The sequence below is a fragment of the Sceloporus occidentalis genome, unplaced genomic scaffold, assembly GCF_023333645.1.
Source record: "Sceloporus occidentalis isolate IW3139 unplaced genomic scaffold, rSceOcc1.0.p SCAF_6, whole genome shotgun sequence".
Classification (NCBI taxonomy): Eukaryota; Metazoa; Chordata; class Lepidosauria; order Squamata; family Phrynosomatidae; genus Sceloporus; species Sceloporus occidentalis.
Genome location: NW_028316986.1, coordinates 13,498,078 through 13,518,655, shown reverse-complemented (window position 1 = coordinate 13,518,655; position 20,578 = coordinate 13,498,078). Strand labels below are relative to the sequence as shown.

General features: G+C 41.9%; 1 protein-coding gene across 2 annotated transcripts in view; it reads right to left on the bottom strand.

Moving 5' to 3' along the window:
- The window catches only part of LOC149310419 (polyribonucleotide nucleotidyltransferase 1, mitochondrial-like), a 43,194-nt gene extending 22,918 nt beyond the window's left edge, over nucleotides 1-20,276 (bottom strand). For both annotated transcript variants that reach the window (XR_016281648.1, XM_089528874.1), the window contains exons 1-14: nucleotides 20,124-20,276; nucleotides 18,242-18,302; nucleotides 18,020-18,094; nucleotides 17,717-17,822; nucleotides 16,765-16,814; nucleotides 15,873-15,936; nucleotides 15,725-15,772; nucleotides 14,233-14,346; nucleotides 12,300-12,486; nucleotides 9,916-9,967; nucleotides 8,706-8,763; nucleotides 7,520-7,616; nucleotides 4,615-4,717; nucleotides 369-439 (exon numbers count right to left, since the gene is read on the bottom strand). Coding sequence is in view for 1 of the 2 variants with exons in the window: in XM_089528874.1 (XP_089385000.1) it covers nucleotides 369-439; nucleotides 4,615-4,717; nucleotides 7,520-7,616; nucleotides 8,706-8,763; nucleotides 9,916-9,967; nucleotides 12,300-12,486; nucleotides 14,233-14,346; nucleotides 15,725-15,772; nucleotides 15,873-15,936; nucleotides 16,765-16,814; nucleotides 17,717-17,822; nucleotides 18,020-18,094; nucleotides 18,242-18,302; nucleotides 20,124-20,275 (1,238 nt within the window). In the remaining variant the exon portion in view is untranslated. The remainder of the gene's footprint in view (nucleotides 1-368; nucleotides 440-4,614; nucleotides 4,718-7,519; nucleotides 7,617-8,705; nucleotides 8,764-9,915; nucleotides 9,968-12,299; nucleotides 12,487-14,232; nucleotides 14,347-15,724; nucleotides 15,773-15,872; nucleotides 15,937-16,764; nucleotides 16,815-17,716; nucleotides 17,823-18,019; nucleotides 18,095-18,241; nucleotides 18,303-20,123) is intronic.
- Between the last annotated feature and the right edge of the window lie 302 nt (nucleotides 20,277-20,578).

Here is a 20,578-nt window from a genome sequence, read left to right as displayed (position 1 = left end):
ATAACTCCAGATTTTGTTGGTCTGCAATTCCCAGGTGACCTAGCCAGCACAGCCAATGGTGAGAAATGCTAGGAGCTGCAGTTCAATATCATCTGGAGAGCCCGTTGATTCAAAGACCTGGTTGAAAGTTTAAGCCATTTCACAGGTAATATAGTTAATTGGAAGTAACTATCCAGGATCTCACATTTCCTATCCTATCATCAGATCCTTTTACTGGAAATGTGACTTTTAACTGCATGTAAAGCAAGTGTTCTGGCCACTGTTACCGTTACTCCCTATTTCCCTGAAGGTTATGATCCTAAAGATTCCAACATCTACAAGTGTCAAAACAAAATTGGGCAGGCAGGAGAAATAACAGTGGTATATACCTTATGGCTGTTGTGATAAGATCAGATTTTACACTTGATTCCAATGAATCAAACGTAACTGTACAAAGGACCTGGAACAACAATGAAGAAAGGTAGTTCAGTCTGGAGGTAAGGGATAAAATTTTCTACATATATGAAAATATTTAAGAGCAAAAACTGCAAACTAAACAAAGAAGTATATAGTTCTACACAAAAATACTCCAATAGATTCCAAAGGGATTTATGGACAGGAAACATTGTTCTCATTTACTTTGGGATTAAAGTGAACCATTTCCACTTTTTGGCTAAACTCTCCACTTTTGTCCCAATAATTAGCCAGTCTATCTACTATATTTACTATGAGCTCTGACATGCTTGTTTTACTTTTTGACACCCCCCCCCCCCCGAAGCAGAGGTGTAAAAAGGTGGCAGAAAAAAGGTAATCACCCCAACACGTTCAACAGGTAAAAATCCTAACCTCATTCTAATTTCAGCTGGACATGCCATCTTAACACTTTCATATACTAGAAGAAACTGCAATCAAGGATACACATAATTCCTCTGAACAAGTTTTCAGGGGTACAAGTGCTGTACAAAAATAAAGTTCAGTACCCACCAATTTAAGCAGAACAGCAGGTCTGATTCACAGATGCTGCTATTTTAAGCAATTCGCCCACAGGGACCTTTTCATTCAATGACACACACAACCCACACACAGTTCAGCTTTTAATAGTGATGCAGAACATATGTACAGTCTAATTTTATAAGCACGCTCAGGGAAAGTTAAGAATGATTTTGCATTCCTGCAGAGAAGCTGTCAAGAAATGTTCTGCAGTTAGCTTGGGACAGAATAGATGACACCTACCAGTACATCTGATACAGTAGTTTTATTTTAACTACAGACCAACAACATAACTATTTACATTTGTTACACTATTGCATTTTTAACCAATTAGGGATTATGAAATATGTCATTCAGGCAGGGCTCTGCTGTCAATGAAAATACCAGAAGCACAACTATATAAGCTTAATTTTTCAACTTCCCACTGTAAGGATTCTGCATTCCACTGTTCTCAATGGAAGAGAAATGTAGCCCACTACATGAGAGTTTGGGTTATTACTAAGAAAGTATTGTCCTCTTCCTCATTATAATGACCTTCTCATTTTTCTCAAGAACCCCAGAACTGACAGCATGGAAGAGTGATCCGTGTACAATATGGCTACACAACTAACTCCCATCATAACCTCAAGGAAACAAACTTTACACAGGAAGCTGTCTTGACTGGTAGTGACTTTCCAGGATTTTGGAATTTCCCAGCCCTTCCTGGAGTTACCAAAGACTGAATTTCACTTGTTAGACCTTCTGTTCTAACACTGAGATATGGCCACCCTCTACAGTGCTACAGACCTACAACCAGGAACTTATTGCAGTAGTCTGACTCTCAACCAACAAGCATATAGTTATGTAAGCAATGTACTGTGTTTGACAATAAACCTGCTTCCTAACATCTTGTTGTTGTTATTGTGTGCCTTCAAGTTATTTCCAACTTATGGCGACCCAAAGGCAAACCTATCATGAGGTTTTCTTGGCAAAATTTGCTCAGAGGTTTGAGGCTGAGAGCATGTGACATGCCCAACGTCACCCAGTAGGTTTCATGGCCAAGCTGGGAATTGACTCCTGGTCTCCAGAGTCGTAGCCCATCACTTAAACCTCTATGCCACATTGGCTCTCTTACTGGTTGTGAATTTTAAAGTTTGGTTAATTAACTTAACAGCTATCATTGAGTTTAAAATCCTTAAAGAATTTGGGGAGAAGGCAAGGTCATTCTTCCTCGAAGAGGACCAGCCCTCCCTTCAGCCACCATCTGGGAGAGAGAGGCAGGCGAGCTGCAACTGCCTTCCTCGAAGAGGACCAGCCCTCCCTTCAGCCACCATCTGGGAGAGAGAGGCAGGCGAGCTGCAACTGCCTTCCTCGAAGAGGACCAGCCCTCCCTTCAGCCACCATCTGGAAGGGGAGAGAGAGGCAGGTGAGCTCCAACTGCCTTCCTCGAAGAGGACCAGCCCTCCCTTCAGCCACCATCTGGGAGAGAGAGGCAGGCGAGCTCCAACTGCCTTCCTCAAAGAGGACCAGCCCTCCCTTCAGCCACCATCTGGAAGGGGAGAGAGAGGCAGGCGAGCTCCAACTGCCTTCCTCAAAGAGGACCAGCCCTCCCTTCAGCCACCCTCTGGGAGAGAGAGGCAGGTGAGCTCCAACTGCCTTCCTCGAAGATGACCAGCCCTCCCTTCAGCCACCATCTGGAAGGGGAGAGAGAGGCAGGTGAGCTCCAACTGCCTTCCTCGAAGAGGACCAGCCCTTCCTTCAGCCACCATGTGGGAGAGAGAGGCAGGCGAGCTCCAACTGCCTTCCTCAAAGAGGACCAGCCCTCCCTTCAGCCACCATCTGGGAGAGAGAGGCAGGCGAGCTCCAACTGCCTTCCTCGAAGATGACCAGCCCTCCCTTCAGCCACCATCTGGGAGAGAGAGGCAGGTGAGCTCCACCAGGCCTGCCTGGAAGAAGCAGAGCCCTCCCTCTGGTCCATCTGCCTTGGTCCAGGCCTCAGAGGGAGAGAAGAATGCTGGACCTGATCCCCTCCCCCCTCACCATTCCCTTCTCCTTTTGTGTCATGTCTTTTAGATTGTAAGCCTGCGGGCAGGGAACTGTCTGGTTAAAAATAATAATAAATGTAAGCCGCCCTGATAGCCATTAGGGCTGAAGGGCGGGATATAAATACCTAAATAAATAAAAATAAAATAAATCATTTGGCAGATAGCAATAGCAGCTTCATTTATATACCGCTTCATACCGCACTGAGCAGTCTCTAAGTGGTTTACAACTATAAGCTAATTGCCCCATTAGTGACCTCAGAAGGATGCAAGTCTAAGTTGATCCTAAGCCCCTGACTAATTGAACTCACAACCTTGTGGTTTGATGATGATGGAGGGCTGCACATGCAGTCTTTACCAGTAGATGCCCAGTGCTCTAGAGATAACATCAATGTTCTAGTTCCAAGGACAATAATTTGTGTGAAGTGCAATAGCAAGGGACAGAGGCAAAGGGCACTCTTGGATCATAACAGCCAAAAATGCAAAACACATACAATTTATACTGTGTGCAGTAAATAGAAAACATTCTGGAATCTCCTGCTGACATAAACACATGTTTTTACTTATACAAATATTCAAGACAGATCTTTACCCATTTATTTACTTCCCATAATTAATGTAAATGTGGAACCCAGATTAAGTATTCTATAGCCTGGGCTGAAGACCAGGGTATAAATAAGTATTATTATTATTATAACACAAGTATACACTTAAGCAAAATTTTAAAGAGTTTCACTTTTGCTGGATTATACCTCAAGTGTTTTATATTTATTAAATCAGCATATGAACATACTGACTTTACCAAGTCAAACCATGAGCCTATTTAGCAAAGCAGCACATACTGCAACTGTGCTAAATATTTATTACTGGTTATTATATTTATATCCCACCCTATATCAAGAGATCTAAGGATGGCTCAAAATAACATTAAAAACAGGCTAAAAAGCATAAGACAGTTCAAATAAGTTGAAAATATATTAAAAATATAGTGAGTTGAAATTGATTTTAAAATAATTAAAAGTTTTTAAAACTATAAATAACAGTACTTGGGTTGCATTAATGAATTATAATTAGGCTTATGGGTGAAGGCAGCTTCATATGTGATCTAATATCTGATCTTGGAAGCTAAGCAGGGTCAGCCCTGATTAGTACTTGGATATGAGAGTGTCAATTAATACTAGGTGCTATAGGCTACAGTACATTTCAGAGGAAGATGCTGGCAAACCACCTTTGAGTATTTCTTGCCTTAGAAAAACCCTATGAAATCCATAGGATTGCCCCAAGTCGACAGCTGACTTGAAGGCAGGGGTGCACGTGTGTGCAGGCACATGTACTGCAACTGCCATCAACTATTCAGGGTCTCAGATAAAAGCCTCCCAAAGCCTCTCTATTGACAGCTTTTTAAACCACAGGGGACTAAAATCATGACCTTCTTCTACATATCACCTGTTTTGCCCACTCAGAATCCATGAGTGGAAATATTATACCCCCAATAGTTAGTTAAAAATAAAGGTATTCAAGTAAAAGAAACGAAAAGATATAGGAACATCAAACGAACTAGCACCCAGGACACCAAGGAATTCTGTTTAATGAAACCTGATTAATTTAAGTGGGGAGTGAATACCTGGGTCTGACCTCTCTGAAATAGGGCCGATCCATGAAGGGTTTTGAACATGTCCACTTCACAGGAGATATTTCTAAGGGAAGTCAAGTCTCTACCATCACATCTGTGGGAATAAAGTTAAGAAACACAAACAATGGTTTCCTGACACAATACACATATTATAACACTAGTTAACACCCCAGACTCATGAGGGTTCAACTTCCCAGTTTATCACACATCCTTTTTAGTTCTCAACCAGCATCATACTACATTCCAATAACTCACTCCACCATTCATATGGTTAGCAATAGCAGCTTCTTTAACACACTGCTTCATACAGCACTGAGCAGTCTCTAATCAGTTTACAACTATAAGTTAATTGCCCCCATCAAGTTGGGTACTCATTTTAGCAACCTACAGAAGGATGCTAAATGGAGTTGACCCTGAACCCCTGGCTGAGATTGTACTTGGAACCTTGTGGTTTGTGAGTGAGTGGCTGCAACACTGGCATTTAATCACTGCACCACCATCTACTCACTTTGGCTTTAGGCAGTATCTTTTCTCCCACCTTTGTCCAACTTATCACCATACCAACAAGTTGTACATTTGTAGTACTTTTCACACACACACAACCTGATGAAAGATATACGTGTCTCTCCTTAGGCAGTTCACTCCATGCATCTGATGAAGTATGCTTGAGCCACACAAGCTTATGTTACCAACTTCTTTCTTTCTGTCTTAAAAGTACTATAAGATTCCTTTGCATAATGAACAGGATAGCTACAGTAAGTCTTTGTTGACATCAATTATATACTATTGAATCCTTTAATCTGAAAGAGTCTATTCAGAGGATGCCTTTAATGGACAAAGCTTCCATGTGGCAGGATCATGGCGTGAATCTGGTCCTGCTCAATGTGCATCTACTGGATGCCATAATTAGATGAGAGCCATACTGGCTTAAATCAGGAGTAGGCAAAGTGTGATCTACAGGTCACATGCGGCCCTGAGCGTCATTTTTGTGGCTCCCAGGTCTTTTTTTGGCCTCTAATTGTCCTCTAGAGGGCTTAGGGGGCATTTTCAACACATTTTGCCTCCCCCCCCCCCCCATTTAGGCCCAAGACAGGCCTTTCTTTGAATCAGGCAATAAACAGGAAGTAACTTATGTCATTTCCAGATGTTTAAAAAGGCTTCTCCTAGGCCTAAAATGATAGGAGGTGCTAAAATGTGGCAAAATGCCCTTCACTCTACCTAGAGGGCATTTTTTTTAAAGAATTGTGCTGTGGGAGGTGCAGTGGCATGGATGCAAGTCTCTAAGGTCTCTTGGGAGCTAATGTGGCTCCCTACCATAGTTTCCTACTTCTGGTTTAAATCCTTCTGTTAGTTTCTAAATAAAGTAGATCTAGTGAATCTGTGCAACCTACATAGCTAAAGTAGACCCACTGCATCAGTGGAACACACACACACGACTTAACAAGTTACCATTGCTTAAATGGATCTACTCCAGTTGGGACTAACAATATGATTTAATAATAATAATAATACTTTGTTTTATTTATATACCGCTATTCCAAAGATCATAGCGGTGAACAGCAAGTGAGCTAATTAGCAAGTAAGCTAATTTGCCCCCAACAGTCTGGGTACTCATTTTAGCGACCTCGGAAGGATGCAAGCCTGAGTCGAGCTTGGGCCCTTTTGCTGGTCTTGAACTCGCAGCCTTGTGGTTTTGAGTCCATATGGAAGACTAATCAGAGTTGCTGCAGAAATTATCCTTTTTTTGGTCTCCTAGGCGCGTTACAGACGGGCAGGGGAAGACGTCTTGAAGGTGTCTTCCCCTGAATACGCAGCCTCCAGACTGCCCGCCCTAGGGGCGTGGCTAAGGTGGATGGGGCTTCCACACTGGGGGTAGTGAAGATGCCTCACCTGGGGCCGTTTCTTACCCGCAGCTTCCATACCGCCGCCTCGCAGGATGCTGCAAAGAGAGAGGCAGCTTCCACACGGGCGGCCGCGAACGGGGCTTTTTTTTCTTTTGCCGGCTGGTGGATGCGCAGCTGCGCAGGTCAGCACTGGTGGCAGAAAGCGTATGTGCACATTTAAAGCACCCGGGCCCCTTTAAACTTTCCCCCCTGCCCTATCCAAGAACAAAGGTGGCCTCCTGCCAGCTGGTGATCAGCTGGTGTTGGCATCCTTGTCCGCTTGTGCGTTGCCAGTGTCACCAGCATCATGGATGCCTCCTCTCCTTTGGTCCCCGCGCTCTTGCTGAATCTGCAATGCACAGCCACAGCTGTCACCACTGCCACCGCTGTCCCCTTGCCATCCCCCATCACCTCCCTTGTACATATGTAAATATTTAAAGTTTTAGCGTTTTTTTATTGTTAGGTGAAAATGGTGCAGGAATGTGTGTAGGGGTTCACTTTAAATTCCAAACTTTCCACAATTCTAGCAGCGCATGCGTACATGTTGCTCTAGGGTTAGGGTTACGAGCATTAAAATAGAGTGCAGCTGCACCGCAGCTTCCACATCTGCATGGCATCTGACGCTCTAATTAGAGCCTCGGTGCAAACTGCGCATGTTCCAGGACCCCGACTCATTATGCGACGCAGCTGACTCGGAGCCTTTAAATGGGCAACTTAAATTTGCGGCGTGACAATTGTGGCATACCGGTGCAGCAGCTTACAGACGGAGATGTGCAGTTGCGCAGTATATAGAAAAGAAGCGGAAAAAAGTGGCACCTTTTTAATGCCGCTTCTTCCCGCTTGGGGCGTACAGGCGGCACGTTCATGGCGGCATTCAGGTAAGGGCCGTCTAAAGGCTATACCTTCATGACGTCATGAGCACACCCCTTTTTGCCCGTCTGTAACCCGCCCTAGTGTCCTTGTTCTGTTGATGACTCTGTTTCAATACTGAGAAAGTCTAATTCCATATTTACCTTCTGTATTCATTCAGAATAAGGTTTCTGAAGATTTCCTTGGAAACAACACTAAAAGATTCCATTATTTCATATGACTCAGCATCTGGGAACTTTTCTAGAGATAAAACACAGGTCAGAATTACAAGCTGCATCCAAGATATGTTTTCCTAAGATAGTGACAGGAAAGGTAATAAAAAACGCTGCTATAGAAAATATTACATCAATCTGAAGCAGTTTGTACTTTTGTTAATCTTCCTCATTCTTACAAACATAACCATTGGCAGAGTGACATCCAAGCAACTTTACCATAATCTAGAAATCTATACAGCAATCCTATTCTTCCCAAGAGTTAAAAATGTTTCACTGAATTCAATTAGACTGGCATATAGGAAAATGTCAAAGGACTGCAGCTGGAGGTTTAAATCATACTGAGATACATCCCAGACACAGGTTTATCACTTCAGACTGTAGGTGGAAGCACATATGATCCTCCTCATACAAATCAAACCAATCAAAATTCCTGTTGAATAAGTGAATGTTAATTCTCTTCCTGTCCTACTAAATTTCTATTAGACAAATGATATACATTGATCAGGTCAGACGAACAGACATCAGCAATCTGAAACCAAGACACAGATTTAACCTACGTTTGTTGTTATTGTGTGCCTTCAAGTCATTTCTGGCTTATGGCGACCCCAAGGCCAGGGGGTTTCTGGGGCTGAGAGTGTGTGACTTGCCCAAGGTCACCCAGAAGGTTTCCTTGGCCAAGTGGGGAATTGAACCCTGACTTGAAATGGCATAGTCCAACACTCAAACAACTACACCATGTAGACTCATAGTTAGAACTAATTCAACTATCATATCATTATTGTTGCTATTGTATGCCTTAACATTGTTTCTGATTTACAGCTACTCTAAGGGTGAACCTATAATGAGATTTTCTTGGCAAGATTTGTTCAGAGGGGGCTTGCCTTTGTCTTCCTCTAAGGTTGACAGTGTGTTACTGCCCAAGGTCACTCAGGTGGCTTCCATGGCTGAGTGGGGGGTTTGAACCTTGCTCTCCAGAGTCCAGTGCAACGCTCGAACTACTGCACCACTCTGACACCTATCAAATAATTATTCCCTCCCCAAAAAGGCCAGCCTGGAACAGCAGAGTTTTAGAAAAGTACAATGTTTTGTAATATAATGATGAGTATATATTTACCTTTCAGCTGTTCTTCTGTTTCAAGTCTGATTTTGTTTATTGCTTCATCTCGTGATATCTAGAAGGTAATGTTTTTGTTAGGGTTCTAGAACTATTTTGAAATTTATTAAGACAAATCTCTTGTACATCCTAAACATGAGGGGCAATGGAAATACCCAAATAGCTGAAAGAATGTCTCTTCCACAGTGGCCATACTCCAGGTGCTTCCTTAGACTTAGGCCCGTTCTGCACGGGCACCCTAGTACGTGCTCAGCACGTACTAGGGTTAGGAAAAGGCGTCCTTTCCTGATGCTCTTAACCCTAGTACGCGCCAAGCGCGTACAAAATGGCAGCGCCCATTCTACATGGGCGCCGCCATCTTAACGCGCCAGACCCTTAGCGTCTGCACGTCGCGGCTCACTTATGACGCCGCAAGTGCGCCATTGGCGCCTTATGGCATCATAAGCACGATGGAAAAAGAAGCCGCTTTTTGCAGCTTCTTTTTCCGCCACTGGGAACCCTCGTCGTTTGGAGGCTGAGGCTTCCCGGCAGCGGAAACGGAGGCGCCGGCAGACCCCCGGTTTTGGGCAGTCTGTAAAGCGCCTTAGATAGTCACACATAAAACACAGTTTCATATTATTAAAATGCAATTAAATTAGCTAATGAATTAAAGCCAATTAAACCACATTTATTAAAACATTAACAGCCATTAAGACAAGCAAAACACCATTGCATTAAAAGCCTGTACAGTGAGTTTCACAAAGCCTATAAACACAGAAGGGTTTTCCTTTCCTGGTGGAAGAACAGCAAGGAGGAAGCCATCCTAGTCTCCCTAGGGAGGAAATTGCAAAACCTGGGAGCATCCACCAACTAGCTCCACTTGTGAGCTTTCATGCTGGTCCTCAAAATGTGAAAGGAATGGAAAAGCAAATAGCTTATGGTCTCCAACCCTAATCACCGCATGAAAACTGGGCTTGCTGCCTTCACAGCCACATCCAGTGCCCTGAATCATGGGCCACTCCATGTAGGTAGAATTGGGCAAATGACTGAGGACATGAGGTGAGAGATTATTTGTTATATTCTCGATATTTCATCAAACAAGAGGAACAAACTCACGAGTGCAAACAGCTAAACAGAAAGAGTATATGTTACTTTAAACAGGTTGAAGACAAATAAATAAATCCTAAAAGTTATGCAGACTGAACCTAGCAAATTGAATTTAAATGCTTACTTTATCATGGGTGAAGTCTGAAAACACTGCTGTGATCTTTTCAGATGCAAGTCTTGTATGGGAAGAGAGAAGGCAATTTATTTGTTTAAAAAGTAGTTCCATTTCCTGATTTATAAAGGCAGACAAGATAACATCTAAATGGTAAATTACACTGGTACCTCATATACTGTAGCTGTAATTTGCCCTGAAACAAATAGCAACAATCTAATAAAAAACCAAATAGTTTTACTAGCCTTCTTTGGAGTTTAAAGTACCATTATGCTGACCGGTCACAGATGGTCACAAATGGTGAAGATCTCTTTAGTACGAGAGGCTTTCCATTTTTCTCCTAATTTAGGGAAATTTGCCTAGTTGGCTATATGGAGTGCACAACTCTCTTGTTGTGACAGCTCCATTGGCTGTTGGTTCATTTCCGGGCACAAGTCAAAGTGCTGGTTTTGACCTAGAAAGCCCTATATGGCTTGGATCCAGTTATTTGAAGGACTATATCTCCCTTTACGAGAACATTAGAGTACTGAGATCATCAGGAGAGGTCTCTCAGGCTCATTTGGTGGGAACAAGAGAGAGGGCTAGGCCATACCTGTCTTCAGTTGGTAGAACACACTTGAATAATGAGTTTAGAGCTCTAAATTAATACCTTAGCATTCCAATACATGTAGCATTAGTAGACTTCAAACACTATTGTAGGCAGACACAAAATCAAGTGAAACTATTTTTCCAGAAATGGCCCAAGAAAACAAATCCTTTGTCAAGACACCACACTGCAGAACTGCTACAGAACATTGGCTAAGACTGTGCTTAACTCTGTATACTTAAAAAGTATTGTTGACTTTTTAAAAGTGATTTTGCTGCTGCTGCTGCTCATAGATTTTCACTCCCTGTTATCTGGTTGCTCAATTCAGAATTCCACTTTCCATCCTCACTTCAATATTAGAACATCTGAGGGATATTAACCAGATCCCAGCACCTCATAGTCTTTTTGCACAAAGAAATCCTGCAACATATATGCCAAGACTTGTAAAGAGAAAGAGGGTGAAGGTTCATCTCATTAATACCATATTACCTAGAGCACAGTTCTTCATATATGGAAGAACTACTCTTCACTGCTCCATACTGTAGCCATATGAAAATCTCATTTGCCCTCTTCTGCCACGGAACCAAATGAACTGCATAAAATATGTGACTTTTTAAGGAACTTTTAAACACTATGGCCCCATATAGACTGCTAAAATAAAGCTGCTTCGGGTCATTTTGGAGGTATGCTGTTTAAATGTTGCATGCATCCTAAAAGTCTGGAAGCTGTGCCAAAGCTGTGCTCCAGTCCTTAGGACTAAATCGTGGCTTTGGCATGGCTTCCAGACTCTTAGGATGCATGCAACATTTAAACAGCAAACCTCCAAAGTGACCCGAAGCAGCTTTATTTTGGCCTGTCTGTATGGGGCCTATGTTATTAAAATAAAACTCAATTAATATAATCCATAAAACCCTGAATAGTCAAAGGAATGCACTATTAAAATTCCAGAAGATATAAAAGTTGAAACACAATTCATAATAAGAAAAAATTAAAACCAAGTTAAAACATATACCATTAAAACACTCAAACACACAGCAGCACAACAATTAGCAATACCCAGTAGAGTGTGTAAGAAGGGCCTTATATAATCACTCATCAAATGCCTGTCAAAACAGAACTAGCTTTGCTTGTCTGTGAAAAGACAGTAGGGAAGGTGACATTTAAAGTTCTCTGAGAAGGGAGTTTCAGAGCCTGGGGGCAGCCACTGAGTAGGCCCTCTCCTGTGTTCCCATCAGATGTACCTGTGAGGGAAGTGGGACACAGAGAAGGGCCTCTGTAACAGGAATTCTTCCCCAATGTTGAAAATTTCCACCTGTAGCCTCTCAATTCTGTAAGCTTCCAAATGTTGTTAAGATTACAATTTCCATCAACATAGCAAGTGGTGAGGGATGGTGGGAACTGCAGTCTAAAGACATCTGGAGGACCAGACTTAGCTCATCCTGCTTCAGACTGAATAGCAAGGGGTATAAAGAATCTGTAGGGGAAAATGTTGACAGAATGTCCTGCAACATGGGTGTGCTCCCATTATCCCTAGTCCTGCTCCATGTCCGCTGAAATCTCCTATGTAATACACCCCCTTCCCCAATTTTATTTCCTGAAATGAGTTTCTTCCACAGGTTCAAATGTATCTGGAAATTATAATCTCACAGTTTGATTTACACACTATAAGTATACAGTTCGATATTTATTCTGGTAGAATTATGCTTTAAAGCTTTGTGCAATGACGTAGGTAGGTGAATTTTGAAGTTTCAGGTTTGTACAAGAAAGCCTCTACTTGAGTTTGTGTTTCATTGTATTTTTCCCTACTTACTGCTTTGCACATTCCACAATCTCCTCAGGAGCAGTGAATAACTTCTGGACAGTTCTCTTGGCAATACCTTGCTCTTTTGCCAGTTGTTGTATGCCTTGAATTATTTTCTGGGCATGCTTCACACCCACTTTGATGGCATGGCAGAAGTCTTGCTGTAATACATTCTCTGCTGCAGCTTCCAACATAACTATGGATTCATATGGAGAGAAGGACATCAATGGCTATATTAGTCTTCAGGGACATACTATACACTTTTCCTGCCACATATAAAATTAAATCTCCCATTTTCTTTCCCTGGAATGTCTAATCTTAAAAATATTATCATTAACATTATTGTTATGCCTTTCTCCCAAAATTGGGACTCAATAGATTCTTTCTCATTCCTTTTGGAACAGGAATTAGTCACTGGGCAAAATATAGCTCTCAAGAATCAGCATAAAATCAAGACATTGAACAAACAGTTGCCATAGTTAAAATCACAGCTTTGCAGAAGCGGAAAGTATTTTCTGGCTGGACACCTACTCCAAAAGGTGTCTGCTTGCTCTGCAAGTCCATTTTGGCTCTGTATGACTGACCATTATTAACTAGTTAGAGGATAATTTATCCCAAAATGGTTTTTAAAAATAATATAAATGATAATACTTAAAAAATACACCAGCAAAAAACACAACAGCAACCCTCCCCACTGCTCTGGAGGGTTGCTAATGATCACAACTTCAGATTCCTCCTTATACATTAATCAGTGGGCAATAGGAGAAAGTCCTTTCCATGTTGTCTCTGTCACCCATCTTTCTTGCCACTTATGCAATTCCAAAGCCCACATATGCTCCTAAAATCTCTCCCCAAGTCCACAGACCATAATATCACTCTTGATAACCAACCTGAACAAATCTGCCCACCACACTTCCCACCTCTTCGTTCTTCCTACACACAGGCTGTTTTTTGTGATAGTTCACAAATACCAGCACACTACATACATCTCTGTAATACTGAAGCATGCACAGGAGAACTACTTTCTTTACCAGTGATTTAAAATATATCCAGCCTGTGCCTTTTTAGTCCAATAAATCAACTCTGTAACTGACTTCAAATCAGAAAACCCAGGACACTAGCTGGTTCACACATACACATACCAGTACTTCATTTAGCCCCTCAACATACAATGTTGAGAACTGAGAATTGATTCCTTCTGAACTTATTAGAAGTGACATACATAGGCCATCTACATTGCTCTGGTTTGGGATTGTTCACTCACATATGCAATTTTTCACTTGATACTAACAAAGTGAAATGCGTCAAGAAAAGGGAGACCAAGAAGGTAAAAGATCTGGAACCCAAGCTTTATGAGGAATGACTTAAAGAGTTGGGTGAATTTAGCATGGAAAAGAGAAGACAGAGAAGGACATTATAACATATTTAAAGCATGTTTCCTGCTGGTCTAGAGCACAGGACTCAAACCAATGGATTCTTGTATTTTAGCTTGTGTTTTTAAAGGAGAATGGCAATTTAATTGTGTTTTACACAATTAAACAATAAATTTATGGGGGGGGGGACCCAAACCAACGGATTCAAATTACAAGAAAAGAGATTTCACATAAACATTAGGAAGAATGTCTTAACTGCAAGAGTCATTCAACAATGGAACAGACTACCTCAAAAGGCAGTGGGCTCTCCTTACTGGAGATTTTTACACAGAGGTTTGATGGCCATCTCTCAGGAGTGCTTTAGTTATGTATTCTTGCATGGTAAGTGGTTTGACCAGATTTCTTGTGTGGTCCATTCCAATTCTATGATATTACAGTTATCAAGTAACACATATGGATATGGAAACCAGTCCACGAAGCGGTGTAGTCATGACTGAACAGGCTGTTCATACTGTCTCAATCCATTTTATGGACACTTAATTATTAAAAGATAATTTTTAATCACTTACCAATCTGACTACGTGGACCTGAGGAGACTACTAAATCTAAAGTACTGGAAGACATCTCTTTTCTTGTGGGATTAACAACAGCTTCTCCATCAATCAGTCCTACTCTCACAGCACCTAAGAAGATACTCCATGAATTAAGATATTTCATCAATTAGCCTTTTGCAAGAGCTCATGCAAATATTTTTCATTTGTGCTTGTAACAGTGAGAGAACAACACAGTTAGAAAGTTGAAAGTATGTATGAAAATACATGAGATTTTGCTTTTACTAGGCAAGTGTTCTAGTAAGAGCTTGGATGTACCTACTTAGAAGTAACCTTTTATCCATAAATATTTTTTCTTGGCATGGATAATAACCAAAATGTAACTAAGGGGCTCGACAGACCACCCAAAAACGGTGGCCTGGAGGCTCCTGTTTTAACCAAACCGTGCGGCAGCCCTATGGAGTAAAAAGAACCCGCAAAAAGCAGGTTCTTTTTGTGGTGCACTCCGCACACCATGACTGTGCCTGTCACGCGTTCATGATGTAAGTGTGGCGCCCAGAGGTGTGAATGCAGAGCTGCGCTTGCGTCATGCATGTGTGCCCTGTATGGACAGCACCGCTTAAGGATGGCGCCATCCATACGTGCTAGGGTTCCAGAGCGTGCTGATGCTGGATGCTCTGGAACCCTAGAATTGGCCCCAGGTCGCTGCAAACAGGCAGTCTGTACTGGGCCTTAGTTATATTGCAGCTGTAACCCAACAGGGGATAAATTCACTGCTTTTGTGGTATAATATCACTTTTTGAGTTGTGGGGGGGGGGGGGGCTGGCTTCACTAAAGGAGGAAGATCATGTGATACAATCGCTGCCTTATGCAGCTGCCACATGCTCTATGATAGATGGTGAGATGACAATGAGATAGGCAGGAGGCGAGAGTATTTTGTACTATAGGCAAAGCAGCTTGTAGCATTCAGATTTAAAGAATAAAATAAAATAGTAACTATTTTAGTTACTTTTGAGAAATGGGAAAGTAAATCAGTAAATTTACAAATGTGCTTAGTTTGCTTCTCTTCACCACTTCGATAAAGGTTGGATTTATACCTATTGAAACAAGTGTCCTGTTAGATGATTTATCTATGTTTTGGCAAAAGCCAACTCTGCCCCATAATCCATACACTGGGCAGGGTAAAAAGGTTATTCTGAAACTTCCCTATCCCTATCATATGGCAAACTGCTTTTGAAGCTACGAGGAGTTCTTAAAGCAGTTTTACATTCCCAGTATTTTCCTGTTAATTCTTATATATTTAAAGCAATAGTATTTTCAACACTCGCTACTTATCAACAGAAAGGAAACAATGTTATTACATAACTAAATAATACTAAGTATTGTGGAACACAAATCAGATCATTATGCTTTTAAAACTTCAATGAAACAAACCTGATTGTTTGTTACTAAACATATATCATGTTTCTAAACATATGCCAAAATCTTACATTATGCTATCTTTACTCACCAATAGGGCCATTCCATGGAATATCCGACAATGTAAGGGCCGCAGAAGCTGAAAGTAATAAGATTTCTTACTTGCGACTGTTTCACTAAAACAGTAACATTGAATATTATGGGCTGGGGAAAGGGCACACTTCAGAAAAAATTATTACCTCCATTGATTGCTAATACCTCAGGATCATGGACACCATCTACAGCTAAAAGATTACAAAGGATCTGGTGAAGAAACAAGAAAAAAGGATGAGGCATTGTTCCCTTAAGGGTACAAATCACTTTTATAATACTATTAACTTTAATAGCACTTAGATAAAAGCTACTTGTTCCTGTAAGGCCTTTCATTCATTTCTTCCAAATATTTGAGATCCTAGTTTGGATTCCTCTCATTTAGAATACATCTCATTTAGGCCTTTTGAGGTTTTGGCACGAATGTTACAGAATACCCTCCTCACCCACAGAAGACCATCTAGTTTCATTTTTATGTTCTTTTCGTTGTTCTATCAAAATCTATTTTCACAGCCTCATCCAATAATAAATTGCTAATTTCATTTGTATGCTGCTAATGTTTTATTGCTTTAGTACTGATTTTTTTTATTATACTTAATATGTTTAAAAATGAGGGGCATGCTTTTCACTTAAACCTTTGGAATCCCTGACGTTTTACAAGTGAAATGACAGTGAACATTTTGTTACTGTATCTACTCATCAAAATGAAAGAACAACACACTGCCTCGGAGTGTGGTGGAGTCTCCTTCTTTGGAGGTTTTTAAACAGAGACTGGATGGCCATCTCTCAGGAGTGCCTGGATTGTGTACTTCTGCATGGCAGGGAGTTGGACTGGATGACCCATGGGGTGTCTTCCAAAGCTATGATTCTATGAACTGACTACTGCAACAGTATTGTCTCCAGAAAAAGGGCAAATTTTATCAACAGATTGATACTACCCACAATATTCAATTAGCAAAATGTACAAATCCTAATTATTACATAGCATCAGGAGTGCACTAAAAACTAGGTTAAAAGTAACAAGTGGGCAAAATAACTTACCTGTGTATCATAATAGTACCCTGCTGGAAACAGAGGTCTAATTGAGCGATCTGTAAAACAGCATTAAATAAATGAAGTTCTTATATGCCTTCTCAAGATAATTTACATGTTAAAATTCTATACAATGAAACAGAAAAAAAAAAATAACCATTGAACATTAGTAGTAGTGACACACATCCAGCCCATAAAGTCCTAAAGGGTAACATACTGTAACTAAAAATCAACAATCAAGAAAACAGATAGCTTCCCAGAGCTAAAAGCCTTTAGTGATGGATACTGAGTGACTGCAGATGGCAATCCATTTCATAGAGGTCACTGCAGAAAGGTCCCCTTACCCTGCCTCATTATACTAGCCAAGAAAAGGCTACCCAAAGCAATGGGAACTGTCCCCATCATAAAGCAAGATTCTCCATCCACCAGTTGCTCCACTGATCATCTCACAGCTGTGCTAACAGAAAACACTTTACAGGTAAGAAGGCACTGATACTCATAATAAGTATTTTCTTAAAAAATTAGTCCAAGGAAGTAAGGATTTACATGAAATCCTGCTTATAGGAAAGCTTACTTGGGCTCCCTTTCAGATATCCTTCCATCAGTTGGCCTTTTTATTTCAGGCCAACTTTTGGTATCTTGACAGTTTGTTGAGAATGGCTTAAATCAAAAATAAAAACCAAAAAATAAATAAAATAAATAAAATAAAATAAAATACAAACAAATGGCTACTCTATTTTTAATGTATTGATGTATTTTCAGTTGGTGCTTAAAAACTGAATATTTGTTTCGTACTTTAATTTAAAACAACAATTCATTCCTATTGCAAGAGGCCTTGAGGGATGTACTGCTGGCACTTAAGTCCAATATATAAATAAGCCACTAGTGTTCCTTTTAGGAACGCCCAAGAAATTTTTGCAATGATTATAAGAGAACAGGGCTCAGTATTTATAGCACATACCTATTACTCGGCTTGTAAGAATTTCTTTGTCTGTAGAACCCAATTCTCTTCTTAGATAATTGGTAGGAATTCTTCCGGCTGCAGCGGCTTTTTGACGATAATCAACCTTATGCAACAAGACAGATGTTCTTATTTGATTTTAAGACTAACCATAGGATACAGTAAAAACCAGGAGTTAACATTCTAGTTTATCTTCTTATAAGAACTAATATAGCTACGTCTAACCTGTCTGAATTTTAATCAGCTTATATAATCATATGCACAATACATGGCACTTCAGTACTACTCACTATTAATACTTACCACCAAAGGCATGAATTGAGATGACGAAGGCTTTGTTTTACTGACTGCTGTCACCATCACTGATGTATCACCTAACTTTATTTTTAGAAAGAGAGAGGGAAAAGAAATATTAATTATACTGGTTGACTTCACAGTTCAGAGAGATGGAGCTCTATTTTTCAACTCTTGTAAGACTGAAGCATCTTGCAATATGAACATAATTGTTTAACAAAAATATCCTACCTGCACTACAGCAGATCCATCAGCGAATCTGGCGAGTTTTCCAGAAGAGATTTCCAATTTTCTGAAAAAGAGAGAAAACATATGCTTAACTAATTTTTCCATTCTTATACTATATACGTACTCCCAATTATTTACTGGTGAACTGCAAGACTTTTTTTTTTGGGGGGGGGGTGGGTTTGCAGGAGAAAACTACAAAACAGTATTGAGAAGGAAGATTTAATTTATTGTTATTATGTGCCATCATATCAGCTTTGATGTATGGTAACCCAATGAATGAGGTCTTGTTTGCACTGCAGAAATAAAGGAGTCTGATGCCACTTTAACTGCCATGGCTCAATGCTATGGAATTCTGGGATTTGTAGTTGTGTGAGATATGTAGGCATCTCTGTCAGAAAGCTCTGATGCCCCACCAAGGTACAAATCCCAGAATTCCATAGCACTGAGTCATGGCAGTTAAAGTGGCATCAAACTGCATTATTTCTGCAGTGTGGATGCAGCATGAGACCATGTTGTTAATAGTCGTGCTGATTCATGACAATCCAGATTAGCGCACTACACCCTTATAGTGCTGCTATTCCACTGTAACTGCTCTGTCTGCCTCCTGCTGCATTCTGGGGTTTGTAGTTCAGTGAGGTCTAAGCTCTCTGGCTGAAAATTCTAAATGCCCCTCTTTAAACTGCAAATCCCAGAATGCAACAGGAGGCAGACAGAGCAGTTATAGTGGAATAGCAGCGCTATAAGAATGTAGTGCGGTAACATAGTATATCTTCATTGACTGAATCATTTCAGCTGTAATGCGGCCTTCCTCTGCTCCTCATGCATTCAGCTTTACTGAACATTAGTGTCTTTTCTAGTGAGGAATATTGTCTCATGATATGCCCAAAGAGTGACAGCCCCAGTTTAGTCAATCAGTCACCTGTTCTGACACTGAATGGTATTACAGCTGCATGGTATTTTGCCCCATGTGTTGCCAAACACAATTGCTCAGCAAGTGTGTTTTCCCTACACCCTACAGAATCCTGGGATTTGTAGTTTGGTGAGGCACCTGCACTCTTTGTCTAAGAAGGCCAAAGACTTTGTAAAACTGCAGATCCCAGGATTCTACAAGATGCACTTAGTGATGTCAAAACTCCATTGCAGCCAGCACTCCACACTTGTGGCTTTGGCTTTTGCAGATCTGATTCATACGTTTCCTCTAGGGATCTCTATGTCTTCCAGTGCTCCTCAGTGGTCAACATCTGCCAGAGGTTGCCCTGGAGGACCCAGAGAGGACATTTCTCTTGGCATTTGTAGCTCCCTCAAATGCAATTCTATGCACAAATTCTGGCTTAGTTGACCAGAGAGTTGCCCTGGAGGACCCAGAGATTCCTAGAGGTGTTCTCAGGTACAAAAAAGAGTGGTGCATTTTTAACTGGGGACCTTTCCACTTTCACAGGGGTCCTAACGCCAGCAGTTTTTAATCTTGCAGATGCACCCGCGTTGTTGTCGTTGTTGTTGTTGTGTGCCTTCAAGACGTTTCCGACTGACGGCGACCCTATCGCAGGGGTTTTCTTGCCAAGATTTGTTCAGGGGAGGCTGACAGAGTATGCCTTGCCCCAGTTGACCTTCTGGGTTTCATGGCTGATGCACATCCTTAGGACTTAAGTACATCGAGTTCGGATCCAGAACAACTTGCAAACAGGGCGGGATGGCTGCCACTGGCAAGAATACAAACAGCAGCCCAAGGCTGCATCCACACTGGGGAAATAACCCGGTTTGGCACCGCTTTAACTCTTTTTCTGGCTCAAGGCTATGGAATTCTGGGGGCTGAAACGCTCCTGAAGAGAGAAAAAGGCAGCTCCAGCTGGGCCCCAGCCGCCCCCGAGGCCCTCAGTCCGGTTACCTGCTCCCCACTTCCACAGAGACCGCCTTAGGCCCAGTGGCAGCGCTCCAGAGGCCCCTCAGCGGCCTCAGCCAAGGCCCCATGGCTGCCAGGGAAGCCGCCTTCGCCCTCCGCCTCAGCCACCAACGGCCGCTCGCACAGGAGGCCGCCATGACACCCGAGGCGGCCGGCGAGCGCTCATTGGCTGCCCGCGGCGGTCTCCAACGCTCATTGGCTGCCCTGAAGCGCGTGCGCGGAGAAAGTAGCGAATGAACGGCGTCGGGGGCGGAGCCAGCAACGGCCGCTCGCACAGGGGGCCGCCATGACACCAGAAGGCACGCAGCGAAGCGGACGCCGCGCACTCATTGGCTCCTTGCGACCATCTCGAGCGCCATTGGCTGCTGTGGAGGGAAACTGGCCAATGAACGGCGCCTGTGGGGGCGGAGCCTAAATCTGAGAAGCCGACACAGGTTCGC